The sequence below is a fragment of the Nelumbo lutea genome, chromosome 1 (genome assembly GCF_056320005.1).
Source record: "Nelumbo lutea isolate HS-2025 chromosome 1, American lotus-T2T, whole genome shotgun sequence".
Taxonomy (NCBI): Eukaryota; Viridiplantae; Streptophyta; class Magnoliopsida; order Proteales; family Nelumbonaceae; genus Nelumbo; species Nelumbo lutea.
Window position 1 is genome coordinate 184,095,193 of NC_142684.1, and position 26,015 is coordinate 184,121,207.

General features: G+C 38.5%; 1 protein-coding gene across 3 annotated transcripts; it reads left to right on the forward strand.

Annotated features, from left to right (window-relative positions):
- On the forward strand, positions 1–23,167 carry LOC148879727 (GDT1-like protein 1, chloroplastic). 3 transcript variants are annotated; one of them, XM_088961375.1, is made up of 12 exons: positions 1–414; positions 785–872; positions 10,611–10,928; positions 11,952–12,005; positions 12,673–12,734; positions 13,001–13,069; positions 13,599–13,650; positions 19,822–19,896; positions 20,132–20,261; positions 21,300–21,370; positions 21,493–21,540; positions 22,894–23,167. In XM_088961375.1, the coding sequence occupies exons 1-12, from the start codon at positions 248–250 to the stop codon at positions 22,963–22,965; spliced, it is 1,206 nt and encodes a 401-aa protein (XP_088817501.1). In that variant the 5' UTR covers positions 1–247; the 3' UTR covers positions 22,966–23,167. The 3 variants fall into 3 exon arrangements, with proteins under 3 accessions (XP_088817501.1, XP_088817502.1, XP_088817503.1); XM_088961376.1 differs by lacking the exon at positions 21,493–21,540; XM_088961377.1 differs by lacking the exon at positions 11,952–12,005.
- The last annotated feature ends 2,848 nt before the right edge of the window (positions 23,168–26,015 follow it).

Consider the following 26,015-nt stretch of genomic DNA (forward strand, 5'->3'; position numbering starts at 1 on the left):
GTGACCGTGAATTGATGTAAAATTCACGGGCAGGATGTGGTTTATAGGGGGAGAGGGTAGTAGTAGGGGGGCTGGAACATTTGCATCGTGTTTATTGTAGTTGTCCGTATTTTTTTTTTCACTTCTTTAATGGGTTATCCATTATTCCACCCACGGAACCTATCGTTTGAAATAGAGAACACGGCGTATCTTTACATGAATGTAAGGTGGAGAAGACGAGACACTGAAGAGACGGAGAGTTCTGAAAATGCAGACCCTTACGCCATCAGCTATCCTCTTCAAGACACATTTGCAGCCTTCATGTCCCAAGCCTCTAAGATTTTACCACGTCTCTTCTTTATCTCCTTCAATTCCTGATTCGCGGAGGAAGAACCCATTACAGTCTTCCAGGAATCCCTGTACCGTATTTCCGAGGTAACTTCGCTTTTCCCTTTCTTTTTTCTGAAAGATTCATAATTCTATCTTAAATTCGGTATCTCTTGTAGTTGTTCCTTTGGATTGCTTAAGCTCTAAGAATACTTTCTTTCAGTCAAGCATGGTTTGCTGTTTTTTTTGTTTTTTCTCTTTCTCTCTCTTTTGCATGGATGGTTAACGCTTTCGTGTTCTTATTTCTGTTTGTACTAAGGTTTCTAGCAGAATTTAGTCAAAGTATGCTTTGCAATTTTTATTTCTAAAATTTGAATAAACAAAGACCGAAGAAATAAGGAGCACAATGTGGATAAGTTATACAAGGATGCAGTAACAGGTGTTCAATCTCTTGACAAGAACTTAAAATATCGTGCAGATTTTCAAGCCAATGGACTCGACATAAGAACTTGGGCGACCAGTGGTTAGGAAACTTCCAAACATCTTCGTCCAATGCAGGCTGCACTGTAATTTTTTTGTCCTTTCGATATTCTTTTTCTTGATTGTACCTTTATACACAACATGGAGAAATTCAAGCTGCTTTTTGTTGTGTAGTATAAACAATTTCTTGTGTTAACCGTTTAAATGAACAGTTTCCAGTCCACTACCACTAGCCATAATTGTGCTGCTAGTTGACGATTTTTACATTCTCCTTTTCTTTTTCTATTATGGTATTAAGGATGCCTTGTACTAGTCCTATAAACGAGCAATTGCCACATCTCTTAGCTGTGGTCCTATAAGCGAGTAAAGGAAATTCTTGCTGCAAATAACCGCTTTCTAACAGCATAACAGAACACTGCAGGGAGATTTATGTTTAAATAGCAAACCCTGAAGCCAATGTAATCTGGAATTATGATCCTAATCATCCATTGCGGCATTGCTATACTTACCTAAGAAAATTCACCTCAATTTCCTTGCTGACTCTCCAGTTTAAGGCAATAGGTTTGATGGTTGTGATGTAAGGGTAAAATCTTGGGCTGACAAGTGTGAAAAAATGGGTTCAAGTCTGAGAGTGGCCACATTATGCACAAAAACAAGGCAGCAAAGGTTAGGCCCACGTATAGTCCACCCCTTCCAAGTTCTAGCTAGGACCAACATTGGCTAATCACCTTTGGGATTGATGATTATGGCCACTAGATTGCTTTGAATTTTGGTTCAGAAATCTGCTAGATGAGAATATGGAATGATGGTTCTGCACCTCTGTCATTTCCCCTATGGTCCCATCTCATTTAAAGCCATAACATTGGTGATGTAGTTATTGCCTACAACATAAAGACCTTAGCTTAATTTTACCTCAGGATGCCAGAAATTTGACAAGATTGGTCACAGTTAAGGCTGTTAATGGGTCAGTTTGGCCTGACTTTATTTTTGTCATAACTCATTAATTAAGAATAAGATTACAGAGGAGAGGAGCTAAAATATCTTAACTCCCCCAAAATGCCAACATACACCCAAAATAAAAAGAACAATTACACCTGAGCCCAAAAAACAGAACTCCTATTCACCCCTTGCCTAGCTAAGCCACCTACAAATGAATTTGCACTTCCCTTTACCCATGTGCATTGAACTTCAATGTCCTTAGTCAGCCATTTAAATTTCCTCTTTTCATTGCTGTAGTTTCAAAGCTTAGAGCTGTCTTCTTTTAGCCAGCTCACTACAGTCTCAGAGTCTCCTTCTATGATCAGTTTATTGACATTCAGATCTTTATCCCTTTGTACCCCTTCCATAGCTGCTAATATCTCAGCCCTCAAAGAATCTCCCACTCCAATTGGACCAGAGAACATGGCTGTCATATTCCCTTTTTCATCCCTTATAACTCTCCCTATACCCGAGGGCCCTGGATTGCCCATGCTACTACCATCAAAATTCATTTTGATAAAGCCGAGAGGTAGAGGGTTCCAGTAAGATCTTGAGACCTTCCTGACTAAAACCAACCATGTCGGTTCTGGTTCCATGATTTTGTCCCAATTAATAATCAGGTTGATTCCGGTTCTCGCATGTCCCAAACTGATAATCTTATTAAATATATAATGTATTCCTAATTTTACTATTATTTTTATTATATTTCATGTCTGAAATGGTAAATTTGATAGATAATATATGATGATATTAGTTAAAAATGCTTAATTTATTAACATATATATAATTTAGTATTTTACTATCATTTTTATCAAGATTATATTATCAAAATTTACATTTTAAGCTATTATTTAAATCAATAAATATAGTTTTCGGAATAATCAGGTCTATCAGGTAAGACAAATGTAGTCGTATGAGACTACTAACAGCCCAAGCCGTGGTGTATAATCAACAGGAAATTAAGAGGATGAGAGGAGAAAGAGAAAAGAAGAGAAGAAGATTTTAAAGGAAGGATTTCAGAAAAGAAGAGGATACTTAATGTACCGCCCCCCTCTTTGTATTTATATTAATTCTGAAGTAAGGATAAGATTGCTTACATGGCAAAATTAAAATCCTAATAAAAGACAACAATTAAAGTCCTAATAAAAGACTAACAACTAATTGTGGACTGACACTTAAATAACTAGTAGTTGTATACAAGTACAATAGAAAGAGGTGGGGACCACATAGTAGTTGTATACAAGTACAATAGAAAGAGGTGGGGACCACATAAATGGTTTCTACACTCCCCCTCAAGTTGGGAATAGATGTTTGTCATTCCCAACTTGCATAGATTTGCTTCTAACTTCTTCTTTGAAACTGCCTTGGTGAGAAGATCAACAAGTTGCATGTTGGAGCTAATATATGGAAGACAGATTTTTTGAGATACATCATTTTCCCTAATAAAATGTCGATCGACTTCAATGTGCTTGGTTCTGTCATGTTGTATCGGGTTATGAGCTATATTAATAGCAACCTGATTATCACAGTACAACCCTTGGTGAGAAGATCAACAAGTTGCATGTTGGAGCTAATATAGGGAAGACAAACTTCTTGAGATACGTCATTTTCCCTAATAAAATGTCGATCGACTTCAATGTGCTTGGTTCTGTCATGTTGTATCGGGTTATGAGCTATATTAATAGCAACCTGATTATCATAGTACAACATTAGAGGTTTCTCATAGGTAATACCCAATTCATCAAACAATGATTTCAACCATAGTATTTCAGCCACACCATTTGCCATGGACCGATATTCAGCTTCAGCACTGGAACGAGAAACAAAATTTTGTTTCTTACTCCAAGAAACAAGGTTACCTCCTTCAAAGGCACAATATCCAGAGGTAGACCTTCTATCATCAACACAACCGGCCCAATCTGCATCTGTGTAAACTTCTATCTTCATGTGATTATTATCCTTAAATAGTACACCTTTGCCTGGACACCTTTTTAAATATGCCAATATCCTCTCAACAACAAGTAGGTGGGTAGTTCTGGGAGAGTACATATACTGACGAACAACACTGACAGCATAGCTAATGTCTGGTCATGTAAGGAAAAGATATAGTAGTTTACCAACTAATCTTTGGAACGTAGCTTTATCTTCAAGAGGCTCCCCACCTTCTGCACTAATCTTGTGATTCTGTTCAATAGGTGTATCAGTTGGCTTAACACCTAACTTTCCTGTTTCTTCTAACAAATCAATGACATACTTCCTTTGAGAAACAAAGATTCCATGCTTGGACCGAGCTACCTCAATACCCAAGAAATATCATAGCTCTCCTAGGTCCTTTACCTCAAATTCTTGATGGAGAAGTTTCTTAAGAGACTCAATTTCGCTATTATCACTCCCTGTTACTACAATGTCATCCACATATACAACAAGTAGAGTCAAGGAAGTATCCACTTTCTTAATAAACAAAGTGTGATCTGATTGAGCTTGCACATAGTTAAACTTTTCAAGGGCTTGTCTGAATCTATCAAACCAAGCTCTGGGGGATTGTTTTAGTACATACAAGGCTTTATTCAATCGACAAACCTTCTTACCTGTCTCTATACTATAAAAACCAAGAGGTAACTGCATGTACACTTCTTCTTGCAAATCTCCATTGAGAAGGCATTTTTAACATCCATTTGGAACAAGGGCCAAGAGTAACTGGCTGCAAGAGATAATAACACTCTGATAGTGGTCATTCTTGCTACTGGTGCAGAAGTCTCCAAGTAATCTATACCATAAGTCTGAGTAAATACCTTGCAACTAACCGAGCTTTATACCTTTCAATGGAACCATCAGCATTATGTTCCACAGTAAACACCCATCTACATCCAACTGGTTTCTTCCCTTTGGGTTGATCAACTAGCTCCCAGGTATTGTTTCCCAAAAGGGCATCCATTTCTACCATCATTGCATCTTTCAACTTAGGAATGGTCAGGGCTTCCTATACTGTTCTAGGAATGGGAAAATCAGCAATGGATGTAAGAAAGGACTTGTAAGAGGGAGATAGGTGATCATAGGACAAGAATTGTGAGATACAGTGGGCTGTGGATGAGGTGCAACAGTGTTTGCCTTTACGGACTGCAATGGGAAGGTCAAAGTCATTCAATGGAAGTGAGGGCTCAGAAGATAGAGAAGGCTCAACAACAGAAGACTCATCTGTAATGGGAGCTAGAAGAGATGTAGTACTTGGATCTAGATCTTCAAAAGGAATTGGGGCTGGCCTGGCCTGCTGATGACCGAAATCAACCTGCGTCCATCGTCTGTGATAAACTCTCAAATCCCGACATTTTTGACAACCCTCCCCATTACACCCCTCTTCACTCAATAGAACAGGTAAAGAGACTTCTGATGTGTTAACCCCAACCGTACTACTCTCCCCCTGAGAAGAAACCCTAGAGTAATAAGGTACATCCTCAAAGAAAGTAACATCCATGGATACAAATCTCTTTCCTGAAGCAGGTTCGTAGCAACAGTATCCCTTTTGAGTTTGTGCATAACCAAGGAAAATACATTTTGAGGCTTTAGGGTCAAATTTGGAACAGTGAGGGCTAAGAGTTTGCACGAAGCAGGTACAACCAAAGGTTTTAAGAGGGATGTTGTCAGTTGTTTATGTATTCAGGTTTAGTACCATAAGGGTACTGTTGTAATTTCTCCTCTGTTTATATTGTTCGACTGTACTAGTATAAATAATAATATATCATTCTTTCGCCCCCTAAGTTCAGAAGGGGCTTTCAGTCCTCTCGGCTCTCCTCTCCTCTCTCCCTCTCTTCTCTCCTCTCTTCTCTTCTCTTCTCTTGCTCTTGCTCAACATGGTATCAGAGCAAGTCGTCCACGCCTGAAGGGTGGTGTCAAGCAAACCTGTTGTTCAATGTCGAGCAAATAGTCTCTTCATCTCCCAGAGCTGTGTCCATCGAACTGCTAATCAGTTATATTCAGTTCGACCCAGAAGTTATAGAGACTTTTCATCTTCCAGCCCAGAAGTTGTATTCATTGTCTATTCGACTGTAGAGAGGCTACATCTGAGGTTCGTAGAGGGAGTTCTGGTTTACAGAGAGGCTATCATCTGAAATTAAAAGAGGTACTGTTCATTTACTATTCGGCTGCCCTACGGATTGACTGTTTATTGATTGACTGAAAGCCGATTGATGGACTATTGATGGACTGTATTTCTTTAACAAAGCAGCTGTATTCGACATTTTTTTTTTTTGTATTTCTTTACCCCTTTGATGGACTGTTGATGCCCTAAAGCAGATGTTGTATTGATCTCAGTCATTGACTGTTCGGCTACCAGGCCTGCCGATTAGGGGTGTGGTGAACTTCACCTTGTATTTTCCATTCTGTTGGGGGGTCATATGACCTCTGTACAATTGTAGGTCATACAGACCTGGTTATGTACTGCAACTGCAATGTTGTTTTTTGGATTCCTACAAGATCGTAGGTTATACAGACTTGTTTCAGTACTGCAACAGCAGTGTTCAGTCTTTGCTCCCAGTGAAACCGTAGGTCAGAAGGGCCTGTTTCTATAATAGCCTTGTACGGAAGTACCCCTTTGGTTGCTTTTTTTTCTTAAACCCGAAATCATGAGTAGTGAAGATTCAGCCACATCTGGAGTTTCCTCAATGCTGAATGGAATGGGTGGGGGTGACCTATCCTTTCCTATGGCTGTTGTCCCTCTTGATGGTTTAAATTACTTAGAGTGGTCAAGAGGGATCAAGTTATACATCACTGCAAGGGGGAAGATAAGCTATATTAATGGGAGGATAAAAGAACCATCCTCCAGGAGTGCTGAATATGATAGATGAAATCAGGAGAACAATATTGTTATGTCTTGGCTCTTGGTTTCCATGCAACCTCAAATCAGGAAGAATTTCATGTGGGCTGAAACTGCGAATGAAATCTGGGAACAAGCAAAGTCTACATATTCAGAATTGCGACACTATGCCAAAATTTATCAACTGCAGGCAACATCTTCTACTTGCAGACAGGGGGAGAGGTGTTTATCGGTCTATTACTCTGACTTAACATCTGCCTGGAAGGAGTTGGATCACTACCAGAGTGTGGATTGGAAGTGTGACGAGGATGCTAAGAAGTACAAACAGCTTGTCTCCCAGCAAAGGGTGTTTGCATTCTTACATGGTCTGAATCCTATGTATGAATCTATCAGGGTTCAGATTCTCAGCTCTAAGGATCTCCCTTATGTTCATGAAGTCTATGCTCTTGTACAATCTGAAGAGAGCAGGAGAAATTTGATGAACAACCCTGGTGGGGATGCTGTTGTGTTAGTTGCAAAAGGGGGTGTATCTACTGGTGTGGGATCTTCTTCCCGGAAAGGAGATCTCCAGAAAAAAAGCAGAAGATAAGGAAAAATTGTGGTACACAGTTGTGAGAATGGCATCTCCCCAGAAATGTATAGGCACATTGGAGTTGAATATGATACTTCTAGCTACTTCCAATATGTGCCTATTCTTTCTCTCAGCCACTCCATTCTGCTGAGGGGTATTGGGGCAGGTACTCTGATGGATAATCCCATAGTCAAGAAAATAAGAGGCTAGTGATGTTTTAAAGTATTCTCTCGCATTATCGGATCTGAAAATTTTGATTTTTACCCCAAACTGGGTTAAAATCATCTGATGAAAGGTCTGGGTTAGGGTAGGGACCTCATCTCGAGAACGCATCAAGTACCAAGAAAACGGGGTGTAGTCATCAACAAACAACAAGAAGTATCTATACCCCCCCATAGTAGTGATGTGATATGGTCCCCAAACATTGGTATGCACAACGTCAAAAGGAACACTACTTCTCTTATTACTTAATGAATAGGTTGTTCTACAATGCTTTGCAAGTTCACAACTTTCACACTTTAAACTGGACATATGATCAAATGGCACTAAACAACTTGCCAAAAATGGCACTAAACAACTGAAAGTAAATTGGTGCTAAGTGTAGGAACATGCAGAATATAAGACAAGGAAATGGCACTAAACAACTTGATGTCTCCCTTGCCAAAAATGGAAACAAGTGATTCATCAACAATAGACACCTTGTATTTACGAGAGGATAAGTGATAGGTAGTAAATAGTGAAGGCAAACCAGTCATATGATCAAATTTACCCAAGTCTATTACCCAACAATGTTCAGTGTTACCTGGAGCTGAAGCATGATAAGCTAAGGCCCGTATACCTAAATGAGCAAATGCTGAGGTGGGAGGAGCTAATGTTGTGACTGGCTGAGATGATGATGCTAAGTTACCAACCTCCTTTTCCAACTGAGTCAAGGCAGCTCGGACAACAGCTAGAGTATCTAGTGGTGCTGCTCTTGTGCCTGATGAGGTTGCACAATCAGTAGTAACAGCTGTATTAACATTCCCCTTTTTGTTCCTGAGTTTTGCGGGAACTAGATGAGGATGTAGCTTCCAACAGGTTTCTTTGGTATGCATAGGTTTTTGGCAATGTTCACATATTAGTTCCTTCTTGTCTTCCTTCTTCATATCTCTCTCCTTATCCCCCCCAAGCTTGGGTTTAGGTGCTGCCAAGGCTGATTCAAGTGGCGAATGCTGTAACATGACTTTCCTCCTACTTTCTTCACTGTGCACTAGAGAGTAAGCTTGTGATAGAGTCACACTGTCTCTTGTTAGAAGCTATTGTCTCAGAATGTCATACTCATAATTCAGACCAGCTAGAAACTCAAATACCCTATTGGTTTCAACCTGCTTTCTATAGGTCTGTGCAATCTTCTGGCTTTCCCACTCAATTGTTTCTAAGTGATCAATCTCATGCCACAAGGATTTTAAGGTGGAAAAATAAACTGAGACTGGCTTCTCTCCTTGCTTAAGGTTATTCACCTTACATTTTAGCTCATAGGCCCTAGCAACATTGAGGGGTTGGGAGTAGGTTTCTTTCATGATATCTCAAATTTCTTTAGCTGTTTTTGCCCATAAATAATTTCGGTTGATATGTGGTTGCATGGAGTTACGCAACCATGTCATAACCAAATAGTTCTCCTGAACCCATTTGATATATATTTGGTCCTCCTTGGTTGGTTCCTTGACATCTCCTAGTAAATAACTTAGCTTTCCTCTACCCCCAATAGACATCATGGCTGATTGGGCCCACTCTAGGTAGTTTGACCCATCAAATTTTACAGTGGTAATCTGAAAACTGTTCTCAGGTATGCTATCAGCACCACCAGCCCCTAAATAGTTTTCCTCTTGGCTCTTAAACTCCATTCTTTGTCAAGAAAATATTAACAAATGCCTTTTGTATCACTGAGACTGGGTAATTACACCCAGAATTTGCTATCAGCCAAACCTACTTTATCCTTCTTGGTCGGCAATCCACCCAAAAAAGATAACCTTCCAAGTACAACTTAGAGTGCAGGGCTGAGAGTGCAAGGCTGAAATTAACTGCAACCCTAGAATTGGCGACAATCAAGAAACTAGAATCTTGAACCTAGAACTAGTCAAAGGTCAAGAAACAAGCCAATAACACAACCAGTTCAGCCGCACCTCTTAAAGTAACCAAAAAACTATTCTTTTAATGTATCAAGAACAATTCAGGAGGAAAAAACTTTCAGTCGAACCTTTGAAATAACCAGAAAAGGTAACCCTTTTAATAGAAAAGATTGACTTACTTCAGCAAAACTCTGGCCGCAACCTTCAAAGATAAGTCTGAACCCTAATCTTGAGGGTTCTTCCTTCTGACTTTCTGGCCGCAACCTTCAAAAACAAGTCTGAACCCTAATCTTGAGGGTTCTTCCTTTTGACTCTTCCTGATCGCTGGTCATCCTCTGATGCTTCACCAACAATCTCCAAGACTCAGCCGATGATCCTTTTTGCAGGAAATTTTCCAACCCTAGGAAATTCTTATGCAGCCGGCCATGTCAAACTATCATAAGATTTCCTTGGTTGGCTCTGATACCATGTAGTCGTATGAGACTACTAACAGCCCAAGCTGTGGTGTATAATCAACAGGAAATTAAGAGGATGAGAGGAGAAAGAGAAAAGAAGAGAAGAAGATTTCAAAGGAAGGATTTCAGAAAAGAAGAGGATACTTAATGTGCTGCCCCCCTCTTTCTATTTACATTAATTCTGAAGTAAGGATAAAAGACAACAATTAAAGTCCTAATAAAAGACTAACAACTAATTGTGGACTGACACTTAAATAACTAGTAGTTGTATACAAGTACGATAGAAAGAAGTGGGGACCACATAGTAGTTGTATACGAGTACAATAGAAAGAGGTGGGGACCACATCAGAGGTTTCTACAACAAAATAGGACCCAACTATTAGTGAGGATGGTTCTGGTCCATTCTTTTGTCCTGATTAGTCGGTTTGGGATTCTACCTAGAACCAACCCAGACCCGACCAATTGACAGCCCTAATCACAGTACTCTATTCAAGATGCCCCATACCACCAAAAATATAGCTAGAAAAGTGTGATAACTTGTGACAGTTCAAACTTGGTTTAGGAGTTCTGCTTCATGGGATCAGTTTCTTTTACATTTACCTCAAGTGTGCTGTAAAGCCTTAGCTGTGTATTGATGTATTATCAGGGTGGCTTGGTTATATTACCCTTTGTACAGTATCTCAATGTACAAGCGAGCCTTATGATTTTTAAGATCTTTAATGAAATACTTTTCAGTGTTAAAAAAAAAAGTGTGCTGAAAATTTTTATATAGACATAGACTGCAATTCAAATGGGGGGATCTTGCTGCATTAGCATATTTGTTCTGGTTTTGTGATAGACTGATTGAAGCCTCATCTTATTTATATATTGTTCTGATTGGACACATTACTTTTTGACTTCAGGAGTCCAAATTTCCTGATGGTAGAAGTTGCAAAGGAACATCTAAGTTGATGCAAGTTCAAGATGATTTTGTGGTTTTGGGCAAATCTCCTGTAGAAATTACTTCAACAAGTGAAGATTGCATGCCTACATCATCTTTTAAGCATGCACTCCCAATTTCTGATTCATTCTTTCATGGTTCACTGAAGTTTGCACTGCTTCTTAGCTTGTTCACGTTTCAAGGATCTGAAACAGCAGTAGCTGCTTTGGAAATTGCTAGTGGGTTGCAGTCAGTTCCTTTTCTTGGAGATCTTGGTGATATTAGCACAGGTTTTACCTCAGTTAGGAAAATCTCCTTGATACTTTTATTTCTGTCATTTTAGATATTAAAGGCTAGATCATTATCAAACCTTCTATGTCTTCAACCTCTTGAATTTGGGTGAGTTTCCTGTTAAAAATTAGGGTTCTTCTTGCTGACATTTGAAATTGATGCAATATGGTTGATTCTCTTGCATGTGAATGAGTGTTTTTGTTTAGGAAGAAGTTTATTTAGAGATAGCATCAATTAATATTGAACAGGATGGAGTCATGATGAAACTCAAATCTATAAAAGGGTCCAACTCAACATGTTTATTATAGCGTAAGTAATCCAAACATGTTTATTTAGAGATAGCATCAATTAATATTGCTCACTTTCTGTACTTGGATCCCCCAGAACAATTAATAATCCAAACTTGTCTTCTTTATCAAAAGTTCAATTTGGTTTCTCAGCACTTCATCAATGTATTTCCATGGTTTATCCATTTATCATAACAAGCCCATTGCAGAATTTAATTTTAAACTAGAGGATCATCCATGATGTCTTCATAAAATTCTTCATCTTACATATATTCTTTCTTACTATAAGTGGGGTCCTCTATATAAATGGTTTTCATTTTTATCTGTGCTCTACCTCCAACATTGTTCCATTAGTTGTGTTGATATTAATATAAGAAACTAATGTAAACAGGGAGAATTGACATAAGGCATCTAGTTTCTCAAACTAGCACGTTTCTTCCCAAATACAATCAGTTACCTATGGTATCTTTTGTATTATCCACCTTCAACAGCAGTCTGTGATTTCTTCATGTAGACTAGGATAAAAACCACATTTGTCTATGGCAGTCTTATCTAGATAGAATAGATTTTAACTTTCAAGGTATAGGTTGATAATATTCTTACAAACTATTGGAAAGAACAAACTTCAATTCTTGAAAGTAAATCTTCCGGTATTTATATATATATATATATATATATATATTGCTCACACACAATATGCTCCTTTGGTCACTAAGTTAGCAATGGCAATTATGTTTCTGTTGCAGGCATTCCTGCTTATCTTCTTCTCTGAACTAGGAGACAAGACCTTTTTTATTGCGGTAAGGATGAATAGTTGAGCAGTAGTCAAATTGTTCAAATGCATTGAGAATTTTTTACATAACTCATGATGTGGGAAATCCTGAGTTTGTCTATACATTGCATGTATATGCGCCTCTGGTTTTTTCTTTTGTAAAACAAAGATATTTTTTATTTATAGAAGGCGAATTAGTGTCAATACTCTTGAATTAGATGTCACTGATCCTTTCAACTAAAATTATGCTTGTTGACTAAGATGTTTCATCAAATTTTAGCTGTTTTGCTGATTTCTGTTAGAAATTAATTGCTTTTGCACTGTGGTAGAATAGATACAGCCTTAGGAATGTTAGCCCCAATTAAATTGCACCCCTACTCTAATTACTTTTGCACTGTTACCCCCAATTAGAGTAGGGGTGCAATTTGGTTGGGCTTTTTAATTTGAATGGGCCCAGCCTGAAAGCTCGGCCTCAATTAAGTGTAAATTATTCAAGTTGGGTACCTGATTTGCACACCTAGTTTAGAGTTTTCATGCAATTTTGGATCCAGATCATCCTTCTGTTTTTACTCAAACAAATTCAACTCACTATTTGAGCTAGGTTTCCTTAAAAACGTGGAAAAAAGCTATTTCTGATATTATATTCCAGGTAAGAACATCTGACACATACTGATTATTCTGTATACCTTGAGCAGGCACTTTTAGCAGCTAGAAGTTCTGGGGCCATCGTTTTCATTGGAACTTATGGTGCACTTGTGTAAGTTATTTTGTTTTGTGTATTGTAATATAGATGACTAGTGGTGAATGCTAATGTTGCTTCCTTTACCATTGTTTATAGTTTTTCTCCTCTATATTTGTTAATTGCAACCTTTGTAGCCTCCCCCCCAAAGATGGGATGAGATTGTTGCAATCATTCACTATCCAAATTTTTCTTTTTAAACTTTCTGAAGTGTCCTTCTGTAAGGTCTGTTTGTTTCTTCTTGGACAGGAATTGATAATCATGACCCTTTGTATCATGGACAGGGCAATGACTATTATATCTGTTGTTCTTGGACGGACATTTCATTATGTTGATGGTATCCTTCCATTCAGGTACTTACCTTGATCTCTGCATGCAGCTTAGAAGAGCCAAAGAGGACCTATTAGTTTCATTCTTTAGATACACACACTGGGAGTCAAATACACAATTAATGGAGCACCCTATGATATAGCCATGCAACCTCAAGCAAATTAGGTAGTTATAATTCTGTAGTGTTATGAAAATATTTCATTTTTAACTTTTAGGCTCAGTTTAGAAAGAGTACAAAGACAAATATGTACAGTGCAAATACAGAAAATAATACAAAATACAAGGCTTTGTACTCTACATATTTGTATTTGTACTCCTTCCAAACTGAGCCTTAGGAATACAATAGAACAGACAGTTGAGATCCATAAGATGGTGGGACTCAAATCCTGTGTGCAGTGCACCATCTTAGAGTATGCTCATGGCAGACCATTCTGGTGTCTACAAGAAAATTTCGGATTTCTTCTTTGTTGTTTAGTATGAACTGGTATAATTCTTTTTTTTGAAGGATTTTTTCAGTTAGTCAAGTATAATTTTTGAACAATCTATTTGCAGATTTGGTGAGACTGATCTGCCAATTGATGATATTGCTGCCGTTTGCCTTTTGGTAATTTTTAGTCTCTCATGTTTGGTTCATTTATCTGTTCCTACATATATGTGCATTTGTACAACTAGAATGATGTCAAACACGTAGCAATGATGGTGGTGGTGTGGTTATAATAACATTGAATCAGATATGCAAACAGAAATACTTCAGTTATTATTTGTTAGGATAGCATTGTAATAAGGTGTATGAGATACACCATAGCATCGAGACCGGATTCAGTCCTCACAAAACCGTCCTCACACCATGTTCACAGCCTTTTGCAGCTGTGCATTGGGAACATCTCCATATTTGTATGTTTTTACTCATGGGGAGATATTCCCAATACACATCTGCAAGTGGCTATGAGCACGGTGTGAGAATGATATTGTGAGGGTTGAATCCAATTTCCATAGCATCTCATAGCCAACGATATTAGGATTTATTGAGTGGTTAGGATAAGATCAAGATTGTTTTTACTATAGCTACTGTAGCTACTGTAGTCCGAACCAGTAAGGAGAAGAAGAAAGAGAAGAGAAGAAGAAGAAGAAGATGAAAGAACTGTCGAACTTGATAGCTAAACCCTATCAGTCGACCTCTTAATAGTGATTAGGCTTCTAATTAAATGTACAAGGACTAAACTGCCCCTACTTAAGTATGGGACAGAGAACCTCTAATAAGACTGCCACATAAGCTCATAACTTAACCAAGGTGAGATGACTAATCTACCCTTATTCGGCTAACTCTAACACTCCCCCTCAAGCTGGAGAATATAAATCATATAATCCCAGCTTGTTACATATATAGTTCACCCTCCCTGAGCTTAAGGCTTTTGTAAACAAATCTGCCCACTGATCACCTGAGCTTACATGTTCTGTGCTTATCTCTCTAGTAAGAACCTTCTCCCTCACAAAGTGGCAATCAATCTCTATGTGCTTTGTTCTCTCATGAAAAACAGGGTTGGATGAGATATGGAGTGCAGCTTGATTGTCACAGTACAACTTCATAGGTTTATCCATGTGGAACCCGATTTCTTGTAGAAGATTCCTCAACCACACTAATTCACATGTAGTGTGTGCCATGGCTCTGTACTCGGCTTCAGCACTGCTTCTAGCCACAACCGTCTGTTTTTTACTCTTCCACGTCACAAGATTTCCTCCAAGAAATGTGCAGTAACATGTAGTAGATCTTCTATCAGACACAGAGCCCGCCCAATCTGCATCCGTGTACCCAACTACTTCAAGTTTTCCTCCTGGTTTATACAATAGGCCACGGCTTGGAACTCCCTTCAAATATCTTACAATTCTAAGAACTGCATCCCAGTGAGATATACGAGGGTTCTGCATAAATTGGCTCACCACACTGACTACAAAGGAGATGTTTGGTCTCGTGATAGTCAAATAATTCAGCTTCCCCACTAGTCGTCTATACCTTCTAGGATCATCAAATATTTCCCCTGTATCACCGATCAACTTAACATTTGGTTCCATAGGAGTCTCAGCCGGTTTTGCACATAACAGTCTTGTTTCGTCCAATAGATCGAGAACATATTTTCTTTGGCACAGGTTTACACCTTGTCTTGATCTAGCAACTTCTATACCCAAGAAATACTTCAATGTCCCAAGGTATTTTGTTTGAAAATGATTTTGTAGAAAGACCTTGAGTTTGTCGATCCCCAATTTGTCACTGCCAGTTATGACAATATCATCCACATAGACCACTAATAAAATATTTCCAGCTTCTGAGTCATAGCTGAACACTGAGTGATCAACCTGGCATTGTTTCATTCCAAAATTCTTCACCACTTCACTAAACTTCCCGAACCAAGCACGAGGCAATTTTTTCAACCCATAAATTGCCTTTTTCAGTCTGCACACCTTACCAGCCTCCCCTTGAGCAACAAACCCAGGTGGTTGCTCCATATATACCTCCTCTATAAGGTCACCATGAAGGAAGGCATTTTTTATGTCAAGTTGAAATAAGGGCTAATCATACATAATTGCCAGGGAAATTAGCACACGGACAGAGCTAATCTTAGCCACTGGAGAGAAGGTCTCCATATAGTCCACTCCATACAACTGTGAATACCCTTTAGCAACAAGTCTGGCTTTCAGACGCTCCACACTACCATCTGGCAAGTATTTAACAGTATACACCCATTTACAACCCACAACATGCTTACCAGGGGGAAGAGTAGTGATCTCCCACGTGTGAGTATGTTGAAGAGCAAAGAGTTCCTCCTCCATTGCTTGCCTCCACCCAGGTGAACTAAGAGCCTCTTGGACATTGTTAGGTATGGAAATAGATGACAATAGTGAAACAAACTGGCAATGTGAGGCGGAAAGGCGAGATACTGAGACAAAATTGGAAATGGGATGGAGAGTAGAACTACGTTTACCTTTCCGTAAGGCAATGGGTAGGTCAAGTCCTGAAGGTTCAGCAACAGGAGCAACAACAGGATCCGCGGACAAGGTAGAAGCTAGAGGAGGGGCCGGTGTCGTTTGACGTGTATACACTTGCCGAATTGGTGGTCGTTCAGTAGGGATCTGCATTGGATGAGATGACGAGTCAACTCCAACAGGAACACCCGGAACGGGATCACTGACCGGAAGAGGAAGAGGAAGTAAAGGTGGAGACGAAGATGCTTCAGTTCCTGAGAAGAAGGGAACAGACTCAAAAAATGTGACATCAGGACAGATATAGCACTTCCGAGTAATGGGATTGTAACACTTGTACCCTTTTTGAGTTTGAGAGTAGCCAAGAAAGACACACTTAATGGAGTGTGCATCCAACTTGTCTATTCCAGGACTCAGATTGTGAACAAAGCACACACAGCCAAAGATACGAGGTGTTAATGGAAAGGGAGACAAGGTGGGAAACAAGATAGAGAAGGGAGACCGACCATGAAGAATAAAGGAGGGCATCCGATTAATGAGGAAACACACAGTAAGTACAGCATCACTCCAAAACCGTTTAGGAACACTCATATGATGAAGAATAGACCGAGCTGTTTCAAGGAGATGACGGTTCTTCCGTTCAGCCACCCCATTTTGTTGAAGAGTGGATGCACAAGAAGTTTGATGAATGATGCCATGCTGTTCTAAATACTGTTGAAAGGAAGTTCGAAAATATTCACGACCATTATCTGAACGAAGAACTTTGATTGGAGCACCAAATTGTGTACGTATTTCAGCATGGAATTTTTGAAAAATGGAAAATAATTCACTCATTTATTTCATTAAATAAATCCATGTCATTCTTGAACAATCATCAATAAAAGTGACAAAATACTTGTAACCATTATAAGACTCTATTTTGATCGAGCCCTAAACATCTGAATGAACCAAAGAAAAAGGACTCAACATACGACTTTCAACTCTAGGACTGAAGGAAACACGGCAGTGTTTCCCAAACTGACACGACTCACACTGTAACACTGACAAATGACTCAAAGACGGAACTAGTATCTTGAGTGCCTTGAGAGAAGGATGTCCCAATCGACAATGCCACTGTAGAGGAGTGAGTGAAGTCTGAAGTGCAACTGACGATCCACCACCGTCAAGGTAATACAATCCACCGGCTTCATGCCCCCCACCAATCTTCTTCCCCGTCCTGAGATCCTGAAAAACACAAGAGGAAGGGAAAAAAGTAACAGAGCAGTTAAGAGTCTTGGTTAATTTACTAACAGACATAAGATTGAATGGAAACTTAGGGACATATAGAACAGATGATAAAGAAAGAGAAGCCATGTCAACATTGCCAACACCACAAATGGGAGAGGAGGAACCATTGGCAAGGTAACAGTTTGAGATGTGGAAGTTTCAGAGAGAGAAGAGAACACACCTGAAGTCCCGGTCATGTGATCAGAGGCTCCAGAGTCAATAATCCAATGAGAGGTTTTAGATGGCAGGTAAGCTATACCTGAGTGGGCAAGAGTAGCAGTAGTGTGCTGTGAAGTGGACTGAAGGAACCGCTCATACTCATCACGCGGTACACTCACCATCTCCCTTCCGGAAACAGATGTAGATGTGGAAGGAGTTAGGTCTGCCTGTTGATTATCACTGACATCAACCCCACCAGCAATAGCATGATTGGCCCATTTAGAGGGAGGGTAGCCATGAAGATCATAACAGAAATTTACGGAATGTCCTTCCCTGCCACAATGGGTACACTTCCTTGTAGAGCTGCCTTTTTCTTTGCCATGGCCTCCCCCTGAATCACGACCACCACCACGGCCAAATATGGAACCACCACGACCTCCTCAGGAGGCATGTCCTCCCCCTTTCGTACCACATCCACCTCCTCTAGCTGTTACAAAAGCTGATCTTTCAGACTGTGTGGGATTCTCTATCTGTCCCAAAGAAATCCTAAGAAGCCAAGCAAACACTTCCTCAAGTGTTGGAAGGGTAGAGCCCCCCAATATTTGGGCTCTAACTGGTTCATACTCTAATTTCAACCCCACTAAGAACCTTGTGACATCTAGTTGTTCCCTCTATTGTTGTTGAACCTTAACATCTGGAGTGAGAGGATGATAGACATTGAGTTCATTTCTGAGGTTCTTCATACTGGCATAGTATTCTTCTAGGGTTTTATTTCCTTGTTGCAGACCAAAGTACTCCTGATAGAGCTGATATACCCTTGTAGTATTATCTTGCTCAGAATACAACTTCTTGGCATGTTCCCATATGTCCTTAGCCGTATCTAAGAACATGAAGTTGGCACTTATTTTGGGTTCCATACTGTTCCATAGCCATGTCATGATTTGAGCATCCTCCTGTTCCCAATCATCAAACCTTGGAGAGTCAGCCGGTGGTTTATCTTCTTTCACATGCTTCATTTTTCTCTTTGCCTTGAGAAAAACTTCCACCGACTTGGCCCATGGAACATAGTTCTCACCATTCGGTTTAATTGAGGTCATCTGTACACCTAGATAGTCAGAGGAAACCACCACACTAGGTTTCTGATCACTACAGCCATCTCCCATTGCTGCCATGATACTCTTTCAATGCTGCCTCTAATCTGAATTCCCAATCACCAACTAAGTGCTGCTGTCAAGAGTTTGATGTTCCATAACCTACAGCAGTCCCTAAACACAATGATAGATACACACGCCTTTGTTCTTATCCACACCACTACTGATTTCACAAAAAAAACACAGACTACACCGACATTAATTCAGTACTTAAAGCTCATTTACAACTATTCAACAAAAACTCAACTAACTGTCACACCACTACTGCTGTCAAGAGTTTGTGCATTACAAGCACCACCACACAGCCATAGCTGTCACACACAATACAGACCTGCTTTAACGCTTTTAAGAGGGCACCACAAGACCAACAAAAACTCAACTAGTACCATTGCATTACACCTTGCACCATTCGGCCACCTACAGTAGCAGTCCTTACACCATTTGGTCACTGTAAACACAGCCTGTTCTTGGAATTTTTCCAAGAACCAGGGCAACAACCAACCTAGTTCTCTAGGTTCTGATCAGTCCTCTCAAGTTCTTGAAGATTTTCAACCCAGAAATACCAACAACACACAGAGGAGAGATAACCAACCTTCGTTTGAGAGCTTCAGCCAACCATTCACTGCTGAAGTTGTTTTCTTAGGAAAGAAGGTTTTGTGCACCAGAAAAAAAGAGCTGTGATGTTTCAGGCCTGGGACGAACCACTTTTCTCCATTGACAGCCCAGAGAAGAAAATGAGAGAACTGAAGCACGAACTGAAACAGGTCACGAACTGAAGTTGTCACGCTCTGATACCATGTTTTTACTGTAGCTACTGTAGTCCGAACCAGTAAGGAGAAGAAGAAAGAGAAGAGAAGAAGAAGAAGAAGATGAAAGAACTCTCGAACTTGATAGCTAAACCCTATCAGTCGACCTCTTAATAGTGATTAGGCTTCTAATTAAATGTACAAGGACTAAACTGCCCCTACTTAAGTATGGGACAGAGAACCTCTAATAAGACTGCCACATAAGCTCATAACTTAACCAAGGTGAGATGACTAATCTACCCTTATTCGGCTAACTCTAACAAAGATAAATGAAGATTATCCTCATCTGTAATCTCTATTTATATCCCTTGTACTCCTGTTTTGAACATTATGCAATCTCTTCATTCTTTAGATTTTACATTCATGATGAAAATAAATTTCAGAGTTTATATCTCCACCAGTATTAATCAATTTCAGGCTTATTTTGGAATTACCACCTTGCTGGATACTGCCTCAGATGATGGTTTGAAAGCAGACGAAGAACAAAAGGAGGTTGAGTATAAAAATAATTTGTTTCAAAGAGTCTAGTTTTCACTTTACAGTTTCAATGGTCAGACCAAGAAGTCAAAATTATTGCAAATATTCCAATATTTCATATAAATAAGTACTTGAGATATACTTTGGTGATTAACATTTTTTGACTGCATTACTTTTCTCTCCAGATGAGAGTGATGATGCAACAATAGGCATACTTTAATTAACCATCAGGTCTCATTTTCTGTACCAGGCAGAGCTAGCAGTTTCCAGATTTTCAGGAAATGGTGCTGGAATGGTTGCTGCTGCTAATACTATAATTAGCACTTTTGCACTAGTTTTTGTTGCTGAGTGGGGTGACAAATCATTTTTTTCAACAGTAGGTGAGCCTAAGTAAATCCATTGTTTTTTGCTTATCAAGTAAGTGTTACCCAAAAAGGGAAGCATACAATAGGATAGAAGCTGTATTTCCAGCAAAGATGGAGCCTAGAAGAAACGTTTTTTTGGAAAATTACTTAAACCTCCTCCTGACAAAATATTTAAAAGTTCCCCTGTACTTTGACCTTCACAAAACCTCCCTTCATGTTTCAAATAGATATGCAAACACACCCCTTCTATTAATTGTCTAGATGTAAAACACTGACTGCTTTGAAGCTTTTAAAATCTCATTTTTTCTGATGAAAAACTTTATTGGGATGAAGATTTATCAAATTAGCCCCCAAAACTTTATTGTTCACTTAATCAAGTGAACAACAAAAGCCAAGCTGGGATTAAGATTTATCAAATTAGCCCCCAAAACTTATTGTTCACTTCACCAAGTGAACAATGAAAGCAAAGCCAGGGTTGAATTTAAGTCTCCCCTTTTAGCAGAAATGCCATACTCAGGCAATCTAAGAATAAACGATGGTGTTCATTGTGCACATTAGTATAGTTGCAATTTCAATGTCTCTGTTACAGGATAATTAACAGAAGGGATGTGTTTCCCTTTTTTATATTTTGGTTGTGGAGTAGTTTTTTATTTTTATTTGGTCAAATGGGTGATGGGGGTTGGGAAGCTTATAATTTCAAAAGGGATCTACTCCACTCTATATAAATGTATAGGATTTTCAATTTTTTCTTATGGGTGGGGGGGAATAAGCGCTGCCCCCCAGAAGGATCTCTCTCTCTCTCTCTCTCTCTTTGAAGGGGGGGGGGGGCAGCTGGACCTGGACCCACCTTTTGATAAAGGGCCATAACCTGATGATGTTGCTCATATATGGATCTAACATTGGCTTTTTTTTCTCTTTTCTCAATACCCCCTCCACATGTTTTCAGCATTTTCATTTCTATCTACATAGGCATGCAAATTGCTTCTTCAATTCCTGATGTATGTATTCCTTCTCTTCTCCATATTGATGCAATTCATATCTTTTCTTATGCAGCACTTGCCGCAGCTTCCTCACCCTTGGGAGTCATTGCAGGATCATTAGCGGGTCATGCAATTGCAACTTTGGTAGCCTCTTGACCTAACTTTCAGCTTCTGGTCCTCTCCTAGTATCAAGATTCTAGTTCTTTCCATATATCATTAAGTATGCAAGGATCTGTATTAAAAAAAAAAAAGAAAATTATGTGTAGATTGCTGTTCTGGGAGGAGCTTTGCTGGGGACATTCTTATCAGAGAAGGTAAAGCTCAACTATTAACTTCAGAAACTGGATTAGACCAGACAGTTAAACCTCTCGGACTGTTATATCCATCAGTTACTTGGTGTAGTCTAGATTGTAGGGCCACAAACAAATAGGAATAAATCGGATATACCCTGATCCAAATTTAATTAATTAATATTCAGATTCAAATTGAACCTTATCCATTGGGTTTGAATTGAATTCAGATCAAAATTGGATATTGAATAGCATTAATAAGTCAAACTAAAAATAATCAAAATACAGTATTAATAAAATGAAATAAAAATGACTGATATTGTTTATTATGAACAAAATGAATTGAAAATAGCTTGCATGAAACTTGAACCTATGACCCTTTAGTAAAATACAACATTCAAATCAAATTTTACTAATAGATACAATATATGTATTAAGTATATATAAGCATATATATTTAAATCAGATACGATAGTGGTAGGCCTGTCAATGATTCCCAAAAATCTGTGGCCCAATCCAACATCCAATCCGATTATCTCGGATTCAGATGATATATTTATGTAATCGGATCAGATTCTGAGTTGATTGCATTCAATCCGGTTAAAATCCGAATTTGATTATATTATAATATTTATCAATTTTAATATATAACTTTATTTAATTATATATAAAATTATAAAAAATATATATTTTATATATTATATTATATATGTATTTATATATAATAAAATCAATATGTTATATTTACATTAATGTATTATATATAAAAGTTGAATCTAACCCAATCCAATTATAGCCCTAGATACCTAGATAGTGGTGGATCCATATTCAATCTAATTATAAACTGATCAAATTCGGATCACCCTTAACTGAATCAAATTCATAGTTGGACAAATTGATTCCGTTTGCAGCCCTACTAATCTGTCATAATTTTCTGACATCAGTCAGTTGAACTTCTGAATCAAAATCACGGTACATAATTAATGTATTGAATCAAAATTATCAATTCATGGAACCACCACTGCCATGATATCTCATGTTATGGAAAATGAGAAGACAGAACACTAACGCCATAAAATATACATAACGTTCTGTTGGCAAGACTGAAACATTGTGTTGAGTGCCCAGAAGGGTACACTGCTGTGAAATCTCATTCTTCAAATCTTCTTATTTGTTTCTGGGTGACTTTCATCCGGCCACATTGCTCTTGAACTATGAAACACTCGCCACTTCGATCCCTCAAATAGTTGATCTTAACACTCTAGATGGGTTTCACATTTAACGAATTGATGAGAATGTGTTTATTTTTAGGCCTAATGTTACTTGCTTGTTGTTCTGAAACTTTCTAAGGTGCTTTGACTTTTGTTCATCGTATAGGTTGTTGCCTACGCAGGAGGTATTCTTTTTCTAGTTTTTGCTGCGGTGACATTGGTTGAAATAGTAAGTTAAGAGTTTAGAGTTTGCCAACGATTTTGTTTTCATCGTAGGCAACATATGTTTGTTTTGTTTTGGTTTTTTTGGTTACTAAACATATATTCAATTTTGTAAATACATTAGACACGTTTATTCATTTCTAATGTAAAAATGGATCAGATGTAGGATCATTTTGATGATTATCAATTTTATGATACAATTACTTAATTGTTGTTAATCCTCCTAGCATTGGCAATGAGACAGACAGAGCCACCATACATATCCTTAACTATATATTGAAGGAGTTCAAATCAGCCCCCCACCAGATTGCCCCTCATAATGTCCCACAGCACATCCCTACCGCGTATTGTGAACATCTCCCAATGATGACATCATCATCTCTGGTATCATCATCGGGAGATATTCCCAATACACGGTGGGGATGTGCCGTGGGACTCTGTGGGGGGCTGATTTGATCTCATATTGAAGACCAGATTTATTTGGAGCTTCTTTTCTTTCTTTGCAACAATGTTTTTAAACCGGACCTAAAGGCTGAACCACTTTTCACTCCATATGGATGGGATCACCAGTTCGATCATCCAGGTTGTAGGTCAATCCTTAATGTCACAACAACAGAATTTCAAATAATAATAATAATGTATTTTAATTTTATATTACTAAGTTTCAGTTTGGAAGGAGTACAAATACAAAATACAAATATATAGAGTGCAAAACATTGTATTTTAATTTTATATTCTTTTGTATGTATTTGCACTGTACATATTTGTATTTGTATTCATTCCAAACTGAGCTTAATGAACGATTAGATGATTAGATAATTAGATTACAGGTTGATCAAAAGTAAAATCGTGATTGAGTCAATTCACAGGTCAAACCAAATGGGGTTGAAAATATTGTGTTGTGAGGACAGTGTGAGGTCAAATACAGTCTACATATGGGCATAAATCATAATAAACAACCACAAATACCCTTGCGACGTGGTATCCTATTGTTAAGAATCAAGGTTTAAAGTTTAAAACCTTGTATTACTACCAATATCACCTATATTGGGGCATCACCTATATTGGGGCATATTGGCCCATATCATTAACCAATACATGATTGGTTTCCTTCAGAAATGTCAACAAGGCGGGGACCATGAGCCATAAGGATGTTCATTAAAAACCAAAAAACTGAACCGAATAGAAAAAAATGAAGTTAACTGAAATGATTGGTTTGGTATTTCTGGAAAGTCGAAGGACCAATTCGGTTTCCAGTTAACCTAAAAAAAACTAGTGGTTAATTAAATCAACCAATATATATGTATGTATGTATGTATATGCTATAAATATAAAGAATTAAAAAAAGAAACCGGTCAATCAGTGGTATTGGTTTCGGTTTCAGTTTGAAGATATAAAAAAACTGGTAAGACTGATTTAGTTTAAAAAGAAAAAAAACATGGTTCATTTAATTGAACTGTGAGCAACTCTAGTGAGCCACTCCCCATTCCTGTCCCCACGAATGAGATAGTGTTTTTCCATTCCCATCCCTCCACTCCCCATCATTTTTTCATGATGTTAAATTCAGATTATTATTTTTTATTTTCATTTTAAATAAAATAATTATAATTTATAATTCTATCAAAATATATTCAAATACATTCAACATATTCAGTTATATTTTAAAAAATATTAACACATATAAAAGCAAGGATTCCCATGGGACAGGTATAGGAGACCCATGGGGTGAAAAATGCTCCCGATACCTGTAGGGAAAATCATTCCCATCTCTACCCACCCTACTCTCCTAATTCCTAATTTCTTATTGTGCCTTAGCTTTTCCGATGCTTCTTAAACTTCTTTCAGAAATCAGAACTAGTTGCATAGAACGGTTCCATTGTTTAAAAAAAAAAAAAAACAGGAGCAGTGACCACGAGCAGCATAGGAATCAAGCTCGGCTGCCTATGTTGGATCTGCATCGTGGACCAACCAAATCCACCAAATGCTGCAAAACAAAAGGACTTTTATTTACGTATGAGAGATGGCAAAAGGAACAACAGCCGGGTCCCACAAAGGGAACACGTGGTGAGACATGGACTTGGCACAACCAGAACCTTCGAAGGACCCCCTTAAAGTTATGCTTCTGGAGGTCTCCAGAGTCCAGACTCCCTCCACTGAGCTCTCCAGTCGCCAATGCACATGATCGCGTGGCCAGTGCGTGACAAGTGACAACGCTACCCCACCTCACCCCCACTAGTACTACCACTTATAACGTTGTTGTTGTGCTGAGTCTGAGTGGATGTGGATCTGGTCCACTGGTCCACTGGTCCCCTCCCTTCTTCTCTTTTTTGTTTCTCCTTTCTAGCTATCTGCCAGTGCCACCCACCGCCTTCTCAGTTCTCGCTCCCTCCCACTTCCACTTGGTTTCCAACTTCCTACCTTGTTGACGTGTTTACGATCCGCCCACTTTCCATACCAAAAATAATAAAATCGAGAAGATATTATATTTTATATCCAGCAGCAAGCCTAAAACTCTAAAAGTAAAGGTTTCCTCCTCCTTAATTGGCCACCAATCTTACACGTTGTCAGTTTGGACTCAAATTGGAGGTCCGATTTGCTAGTGGCCACAACAGACTTTGTGATTGAAACTTGAAAGCGCCCCGCAACGCCCATATCCACTTTTACACTGACACGACTGAGGCTCAAGGCCTCAAGGGCATCCTCATCGCATGAGCTATCCTGCTCTCTCAAGTCTCAACTATTTATATTGCATGTTTATTGTTTGATGAAAGCTCACATTTGGTAATTGGTATACCAATTTAATAAGAATATCATGCTTATGGATATATGGATTTAGCTCCGTAAGGGTGACCCTAATTCCACTTTAAAATTTTATTATATCTATAATTGAAGTTCATCTCAATGTATTTTCACTAAATTTCCATCAAGTTTCATACCAAAAAAAAATCACTTCGTTTTGTTCATAAAATATAATAGTAAAGTCATTGTTTATTATTTTATAATATTTTGATTATAATCTGACTTTAATTCAAATCCATTAGATACCCATCCAATATATATGTATAT